Source organism: Dromaius novaehollandiae, chromosome 16, assembly GCF_036370855.1.
Source record: "Dromaius novaehollandiae isolate bDroNov1 chromosome 16, bDroNov1.hap1, whole genome shotgun sequence".
Classification (NCBI taxonomy): Eukaryota; Metazoa; Chordata; class Aves; order Casuariiformes; family Dromaiidae; genus Dromaius; species Dromaius novaehollandiae.
The window spans coordinates 7,000,640-7,009,737 of NC_088113.1; the positions used below are offsets into that span (position 1 = coordinate 7,000,640).

General features: G+C 56.8%; 1 protein-coding gene across 3 annotated transcripts in view; it reads right to left on the bottom strand.

The window, feature by feature from the left end:
* ACSS2 (acyl-CoA synthetase short chain family member 2) overlaps nt 1-395 on the bottom strand; it is a 39,192-nt gene extending 38,797 nt beyond the window's left edge. Inside the window, exon 1 of one of the 3 annotated variants that reach the window (XM_064521393.1) lies at nt 13-395. In XM_064521393.1, coding sequence (XP_064377463.1) covers nt 13-136 — 124 coding nt within the window. In that variant the 5' untranslated portion in view covers nt 137-395. The remainder of the gene's footprint in view (nt 1-12) is intronic. The other 2 variants (XM_064521392.1, XM_064521394.1) reach the window with 2 other exon arrangements.
* Between the last annotated feature and the right edge of the window lie 8,703 nt (nt 396-9,098).

Sequence of the window (9,098 nt, forward strand, 5' to 3'; positions counted from 1 at the left end):
CCCGGCACCCACCGTGCGGCGCCTCCACGGAGCGCTGGTAGAGGCGCTCGTAGTGCGGCAGCGAGGGGACGTGCGCCGCCGGCAGCAGCTCGGGCCGCGGCCGGTACAGGCGGGCCTGCTCCTCGGGCAGCACCATGGCGGGGCGCCGGCGGCTCTGAGCGGGCGGGCGCCCGCCGAGGCCGCTTCACAGCGGCGCCGAGCCGGGGGCGGGGACGGGGACGGGCACGGCGGCGGCCCGCCCTCGCGGGGGGGCCCCGCCACCCGCCCAGCTCCCGGCGCGGCCCGGCACCGCCCGGCGCGGCCCGGGCAGGCCCGCGGCTCCCGGGGGGTGGCTCGGCCGGGCCCGCCATGTACGGCTCCGGCAGCGCCGCCCCCCTCAGCCATGTTCCCCCGTCAGCGCTGCCCCCTGTCAGCGCCGCCCCCCGCTTCAGCCGTGTTCCGCTGTCAGCGCTGCCCCGTCAGCCATGTCCCCCCCCATCAGCCATGTCCCCCCACGTCAGCGCTGCTTCCTGTCAGCGCCGCCGCCCCTTCAGCCATGTTCCCCCGTCAGCGCCGCCCCCCTTCAACCGTGTTCCGCTGTCAGCGCTGCGCCTGTCAGCCATGTCCCCCCCATCAGCCATGTTCCCCCCCGTCAGCGCTGCCTCTTGTCATCGCCGTCCCCCCTTCAGCCGTGTTCCCCCGTCAGCGCTGCCCCCTGTCAGCCATGTCCCCCCCATCAGCCATGTCCCCCCCTGTCAGCGCTGCCCCCTGTCAGCCATGTCCCCCCCATCAGCCATGTCCCCCCCATCAGCCACGTCTCCCCCATCAGCAGTGTTCCCCCTGTCAGCTGTGGCCCCCCCTTCAGCCATGTCCCCCCCAATAGTGGTGTCCCCCCATGCAGCGGGGACCTCCCCACAGTGTCCCCCTACCAGCCATGTCCCGCCCCATCAGCAGTGACCCCCTGCCAGCCATGTCCCCCTGTCAGCCATGTCCCCCCTGTCAGCAGTGTTGCCCCTGTCATCCAGTCCCCCATCAGCAGTGTCCCCCATCAGCCCTGTCCCCTGCCAGCAGTGTCCCCCGTGAGCCAGCCATGCCCCCCCCAGGGCCAGCGTCCCCACCTCGCCGAGCGCCGGGGAGCGGCCTGAGGCGCCCCGCGACGGCCGCCTCCGCGAGCCCTGGACAGGCCCGGCGGCTGTGGGCAGGCCCCTGCCTCCACCCCGCGCTGGCCCTGCTCCGCACCGTGCGGAAAGGCACCACTGTATGTCACACAGCCCCACGCCACGTCTCGCAGAAAAGCTTTAACCCCCCTGCAAAAGCGGGTTATCCACTGATTCCCCCCAAGGCAGATGGAGGGGGATTTACTGCGCAGGGGGAGCAAAAAAGTGTTAGGCTCTTTGCCACTGGATCCCCTGAGCTCGACTTCATCAACAGAGCCCACGCAGGGGCTGTGGGGGTGCTGGGTACCTGCAGGCTTGCGTCCCACAGCTGCTAATGGGCTAGACACCCCTGAGCATGTGCGATTTCTGCAACAGAGTAGAAAATGCAGGTGCACCACAAGAAGTGTGGCAAGTTTCAGGACTCCAACCCGAAACATGAAAATGTGTCACTCCTTCACCAGAAGTGCCTGTGTTGCATTAGATCCTAAACAATAAGGTAAACACCTGACACCAATTTGTAAATACTCATGGTGTGAAGCACAGATGGGTGAGTACAAGCCTTGCACTTTAGTTCAAGAGACTCTGCTTCTCTGTCACTGAGTGGCTATGTGAAAACAGTACATCGGTTCTCTGTGCACCTTTCCCTCTCCTAAATGTTACAAATCCTGTGCAATTTGTGAGAAATTAAATAAATTTTTCACCAAGAGGACAGACAAACACTGGAACAAGGGACCAAAAGGGCTGTGAGGTCTCTGTCTTTGGAGATCTTTAAAATTCAACTGGACCAGAGACTGAATAACCTGCTCTCACTGGACCTGCCCGGAATCAGAAGCAGGACCAGGGGCCTCCAGAGGGACTGGCATGATTCTGGGATACTCTGATCTTAGAGAAAGGGGCTGCCTACATGTGTGCCTACCATAATGGACCTGTTGTCAACTTAGTCCTAATATTTGCATGCAATAAGGATCACCACACTGAGCAGGGCTGCCCTGACTGTATTGCCGAGGCACTTTTCCGGGGAAGGTCTCCTGAGAGAGCTTCAGTTCTGTCCAAGGAGCTGCTCACCCTGTTCCTGTGGGCAATCTGTGCTGTATTTTGGGCTTGGGCCAAGGAACACTCAAAAGATAAAGTCCATACCCTTGAACTTGCCCAGTATTGTACAGGCCAGGGAGCAGGGCCTGGTGTCAGTGACCAGGTACAGTATATTGTGTGATCATTGGTATTTTCCATGGTTTAATGCACTCCCTTGGAGCATTGCACTGCTGTACACCATGGGAGATGCAAAGCAGTGGATTGGTGAGCATTATTTGCCAAGGTCAGGGAGTTTCTACCTGGTCAGAGATGGTAGAAAGCATTACAGACACATTCTGCCTTGTGCAATCTTCCCACCAGCAAAGAGGCCAGAAACAAGTGGCTGGTGGTTAGAGCGTATTTCCCTCTGAAGACACTTCCTTGTTTCAAAGCGCACATCTGTGCTACCAGATACTGCAGCTCCCCAGTTTGGCTGTAGTCTGCTGGCTATTCACCCTGCTCAGGGGCTAAGTGTGTTCTGTGGTGCTGTTTGGAAGGAAGGCAGTGCTCAGGAGTAGCTCAGATGATCCCTCACTCCACGGGCTGTATCCTACTGGCAGCATCACTCACACATGCCCACTACAGCTGTTCAACACTACCTCAGCAGGCTTTGCAATCCCAAATAGGTCAGCTGCTCTCATACTACACTCTAGGGAATATAACAACATTTCCTTAGTTTTACACTATAAAATCACTGTCCTGGAAGGCTGCAACATGGCCTCACATTTTTCACTTCATTGTCAATAGCTAAAAAATCACAAGAAGGAATAGATCTTGGAGTGCAGAGACTACAGCTCTACTAGTAAAGCAAGTGGATGAAGGTGAAGTCTCCAACACAAGCTCACATTCATCCAGGCTGCTTAATTGTTAACATGGTCCCTGTTAAGTTTTGGCCTGGGCCGACCACCATTCACAGTTGGGAGTAGCAGAGGCCAGGGGCTGTGCCAGGAAGGAAGTGTGCATGAGGTCATTTGTGTTGAGGGGGAAGATTGCATATCTGTAATGATGTGAGCTGTGTCAATTGCTATCTAAGCCAAAAAAAAAAAAAAAAAACCCAAAAAACAGGCTCTGCCCTGTTTTATTTAGCAGTATTGCCAGAGCACAACACTACCCTGTGCACGGAGGAGCTAGAGAGGGTATGGCCAACATGCACCAGAAGGGGCTTGTGAGCCAGCCTGCCCCACTTTGCCTGGGACCCAGGGCTGGCTCTGTGGGCAGATGCAGTATGGACACAGTGTAGCTCTGGAAGGTGTTTCCCTCCACCAGCCAGCATTATTGCAACCTCCAGGCTCCCTGCCACAAGAAGATGGCTTTAAAGAAAAAGTGAATTTGGTCCTTCAGGCTAGACTCCTTGGCCCGGGCATTTCTGAAGCTCCCAAGGATCTGAGAGAGCTGCGGTCCTCCAGCATGCCTGTGGACCTGCAGGCCAGGACAGCACCAAGAGTTTTGGGGTACATGTGGCACATCCTTCAACTACACCAACTGGAAAGTGCACTGATCCTCATCATCTGTCTCCTGCAAAGAGAGACAAACCCACCGCTTCTAAAGTCCTTCAGAAACCACCTCACATTGAATATTTTCTGAGTTGCCAGACCTTAGTTTCAGCAGCTTCAGTCTAGAGGATTTTGCATTTGCAAGCAGGGCTCATTACAAACCTAACAAACCTCCTGTCCCTCATTCTTGGGGCAGGAACTTCACCACTCTCCCTGCCATGGGAAGGGTGCCCCTCATGCCGAGGTGCAGAGCTGGGAGGTACCCTCTGGTTTCCTTCTCATTGGCCTTTTGCTTTCAGCGATTTGTCCAGCTTAAATTCTTCTCCAGGCTCAGTGACAGCATGATTTCTCTCAAGCAACTGTTGCCTGCTGTGGGCAGGGCTTCCTGAGCCACGAGGCTGGGGCAGCACCATGTCCCAGCAGCCTGTCAGCTGTCCTCTGTCCAGCATTGCCCAGTATGGGCTGCCACAGCCGGGGGATTTTGTTATTGTGCTTCAGCTGTCCACAGCTGTGGCCCAGGAAGCTGCCTGATGGGGACCAATTGCTTCATCTCGCACATGGCACCTATGAGGAGGAAGACTCAGGATAGCCTTGAGAACATTTAGCCTGCCTTCTACCCGTGATGAACTGCTCTCACCTGTCACAGCAGTTTAATAGCTGTCCAGGTGTTGCATGGACAGGGCTGGGGACCACACAGATGGTCCCTGCTGCACTGCATGACCATGCTTTCCTCTTCCAGCTCCTCCTGTCCCACAGCAGCTTGCCTCCAGCCAGGGGGTCGAAGGGTGCATGTGGTTCGGCCAGGTGCTGCAGGACATGCTCAGAGCTCAGCTCCCAGCTCTCCTCCTGACTCACCAGGCAGCCTCGGAAAAACAAAATTTCTAGCCCTTCATTTCCTCTTCCTGTAAAGGAATGAAAACACATGAAGGGGACACATTACTGCACCTTAAGGTCCTTTGAAGAAACCTGGGGGGGGGGGGGGGGGGGGGGAAGGGTACTGGCCAGGTTCAGTGGTGCCTTGCTCGCGCAGTCTGCTTGGGGTGCTCTGGAAACAGCCTCACATGGCAGCGATGCTGAGCGGAGCGGCCCTTGTTACGGGACTCTCCACTGCACATTTCCTAACATGCAAAGCCTCCGTGTTAGGCTGTTGGGGGTGGGGAAAAGAGGAACTGGAAAATCAGAATGGGCCATGCAGCTCAGGCCTTTGCAGGCCGTCACTCTGCACCAACCTGTGAGCATGGCACATATCTGCAAGGGGTGCAGGCAGCAGGAGGCACATGGCTCATTCTGCCAGGGAGGAGGCAGCCTCGCATGCAAAACTTGAGTTAATCTGGGAAAGAGGGGTGCTCCAGGAGAGCAGCCGACTTACTCATCTGGATAATGCCAATAGGAATCGCAGGACATTTCCTTCTGTTTGGCTTTTTTGCTGAAAACTGGGTAGGACTCCCATCCCTATGCAAGCAAATAACTGAGCATATCAGATATGTGGTAGCCTGAGGCAAGCAGACCTCTCCTCCCTTTTCGTGCCCTTGCTCTCCACCTCATGCCTACCTCCTCTGCGGCCCTGTCCTTCACCCACTCACTTGATCAATACTCCTCTTGCTCTAAAATATGCTCTGAGGATAAGTCCATGTTAGCAAGGAGTGGTCAAAACCTTGCTGGCCAGCCAAATGCGTATGGCTGAACCACCTCGAGGGTTCCCACACGCTCTACCTCTGCCAGAGCAAGGACCCTGCTGAGGCACAGCCCAAGTGTGCTGCGGCACGGCCACGCCACGGGACCATGCGTCTGGCCACGTGCAGGGAGAGGTGCCCCACTGGCCTGCGACGAGGCTCTGCTGAGTGCGGGCTCTGCGTAGAGGGGGCTTTTGGTGAGCTGCTTGGGGTGCTGCTGAGGCTAAGCCGAACCAGTGGAAGGGGCTCTTCCGCAAGCTGTAAGGATGAGATCCGAGTGCTGTGATGACTCCAGGGAGTCTGGAGCTGGGGGACAGAGAAGGCAGATGGTGCATGTGAACAGGTGAGGGAAACGGCAGGACCAGATCTTTGTGGCTAGGGCCTGGGCTGGATGTATTCACTCCTTCACCTTTGCCGTCTGGCTGAATGTCTTTTTTTTTTTTCCTGAGTGAGCAGCATGCAGCTCAGCAGGGAAACACAGGAGGAAGCTACCTGGGAAGGTACAGCGGTGTCTGATCTGCGGATCACCAAGGTTGGTGAGACGGCTGACGCCCACGTGCTTGTGCCTCTGGGAGGAGGGCAAGAAGCCACCTTCTCTCACATTGCTGCTCTTCTTATCCCAGAGCAGCTCCTGGGCAGGCTAGCCTGAACCTGGGCCCGGTGAGCTGTAACAGGACCAGCCTGGCAGGTTCAGCAGCTCATTGATATATGGCTGTTGAGGATGGTAATCAGAGAAGATATCTTTTTAGCAAGGACCCAGCCCCCAGTGAAGACATCACAGGACAAACAAGATTATGGCTTGCATGAACATGCCAGAGGCAGTGGGAGGCTTTATCAGAATATGCTGTAGCAAGAGGGAAAAGTTTTCTTGTACTAGAGGCAATGTAAAGGGCAGGGAATTGAGGAGAAAAAGAAAGGAGCAAAGGAACTGGAAGGAATCCCAAGTGACACCAGCAAGTGCTCCTGAGATCTGCAGAGCAGGCGCAAGAGAGGGAGCTGCTTGGGCATCCGACAGTGAGGATCAGCTTACGGTCTGGGCAGCACTGCCAAAGGGGTGTGCTCAAGGTTAGATGCACTAAAATGGGCTCGCAGTGCTCGTGCCCCTGGCAGGCACCCTTGTTGGCCTCTGCCACACCAGCGCCTGTGCAAGAGGTGGCATCGATGGCTTCCAGCAAGCAGAGCGTGGGTGTCAGGCCGCATGTGAATCCAGCGTGGTTGGTGGTGCAGGCTCTGGCTTGCTTTGCAGAGGCAAAAGGGAACATGGGCAACCCAAGCGGCTCCTTGCTGCTGCGCACTCGCAGCAGGCACTGCTCGCCGTCCGACTCCTGGCCAAGCCCAGAGCTCACTTGGCCTGGGGCACCCCAGAGGCTCCTACCCCAGTTTTCAGCCCTGGGTCAGTCCGGGCAGCCCCTCACTCACGCCACGTGAACCAGCACGCCGCGGCTATGGGGTTAAGCACACACACCTTGCTGCAGATCAGCTCCTCCCCCGCTCTGGCTGCAGAGGAAATTTTAATCAGTGCCGCGATAACAGCCTTTCAGTCCTGCTGGGAATTATCAGCGCCTCTGTTTGTAAATGTAACTGTTCAGCCCAAATACCAGACCCAGGCTGCAGCGCACACAGCTCTGCAACCCTTTGGCTTAAGCAGCCTCCCCCTGCTCCGCCCAGTCGGATGCTCCCGGCCCCAGCGTTGGTATTGGGCAGAGAAAACAGGCTGGGTTGTCCTGAGTGCATGGATCAAGCCAGAGCCATCTCATTCCCACCTGCACAACCGCTGGGAGAGAGACTGCTGAATTTCAGTCTTTTTGAAGCTTCGGAGAGAAGCTAATGAATATCAGAGCCTGGTAATTTATCCCTCTGCAGAGTACACTCTATATATGCATAATCATTTTACATTTAGAGGAGCTAATAATGCAATCACTGTTATAAATCAAACCCAAGAGACGTATTACTGCTGTTTGCCAGAGCTCTTTGAGCGATCTAGACACAAAAAAATGGCTGTCTGCCTCCTGGACGGAGCCAATTAACCTTATAAAGATGCAGTCTCCTCTCGCAGCAGCTCATTTGCTTACTTGGGCTCTGCCAGCTGCTGCTGCTCTCGTTGTGGAGGAAGGAGCAGGGGCAGTAAGATGTTCAGCAGGGGCCTGGGCTGCAAGGGGAAACAAGACTTGGGAGAGCTGGATGAGAGATGGTGCCTTGATCAGTGGCTTCTCGGAGAGCTTAGCGTTTAATAGCTGGTCTCATCATGCAGTTTCATGGGTGTCCCAAAGCTTCAGCAAGTATCCTTCCCCATCCATAAACACAGTCGTCTCCTTTATGCCTGATTTTACTGAGCAGTAGTAGATAACCGGGGTGGAGAAACCCCTGGCGCGTCAGGGGCTGCGGCCCCTGCGGAGCAGCCGAGCTCTGCGGGCTCCCGCTGCCTGCGTCTCCGGCAGCACAGGCCGGCCGCAGCCTGCACAGGGAGACAGCAACGGCGTGCCCTCTGCTGATGAGCTGCCAGCCGTGCAGGCCCGTGGTGCCAGCAATGCAGGGACTGTGGTGGCAGCGAGGCAAGGTTTGTGGTACCAGAGATACAGCGTCTGCAACACCAGCGATGCAGGGTTTGCAGTGGCAGTGATGCAGGGTCCAAGCTGCCAGAGATGCAGAGCCTGCAGGTGCAGCAATGCAGGGTTTGTGGTTCCAGTGATGCAGGAGGGCAGTGCAGGCAGTGCAGGGTCCACAGTGCCAGCACTGCAGGGTGTGTGGTGACAGCAGTGCAAGGTTCATGGTTCCAGCAATGCAGGGGTGGCAGTGGTGCAGTGTCCACAGTGCAGCAATGCAGGGTCTGAGCTGTCAGCAATGCAAGGTCCATGGTGCCAGTGATGTAGGGTTTACAGTGCCAGTGATGCAGGGTCCAGACATGAATACACTGCAGCCAGGTCCCACGGTGCAGTGTGTGGGCTGGCAGTCCTGGGTCTCATCCTAGCAATGGGCTCTGGGTGCAAAGGTCCCCACACCCTCCCCTAGCACTGTCTGCTCCCACTGCCTTCCCCAGAGCTGTGGGATGTCTTCTGGTCCCTGGAGCAGCCAGGAGCTGAGCCTCCTGAGATGCTTCTCTGGCACCCAGAGAGGAATAAGGCCGTTAGCTACACGCAGAGGTCTGGCCTGGGGTGTTGCCCAGCCCTGCACCCTGCTACCTTGTTCATGCATGAAACATGTTCATGGGTGAGGGTGAGGACTCATATGTGGGGACAGAAGTGTGTCCCATGCTCAGGCAGCTGGAGGGGGGGAGGTGACAGAATTGCATCAGCTCTTGGTGGGACTACAAGGGCCCTTGCCAGTGCCCAGCAAGCAGGCCTGCCTCTTGCTTTGCCTCCTTCTGGCTTGACCACATCCTGCCACTCCACATGTGGACCAGGAGCAGGACAGGCCCGTTCTGAGGGAGTGGGATTTGGGGTGTTGCAGAGATGTGCCTGTAGCCAGGTGGACGTGGAAGCAAAGAAACGCTGCTGGAGTGGGGCTGGTGGGGAGCTGAGGTCCTGTACTGACACCAGGGGATGGTGTGGCCTGGTGCCTCCCCAGTACTGAACCCACATCCCTACCCCATCTCCAAACTGGCATCCTACACGCTGTGGTTTTGCCTCTGGACTTGAGATCACCCCAAGCTGTCTTCCCTGCTCAGGCCTCAGGGCTGCAATTTGTCCTGGGGCCAGGCTCTTCACTGAATCCGGCCCTCATGGATT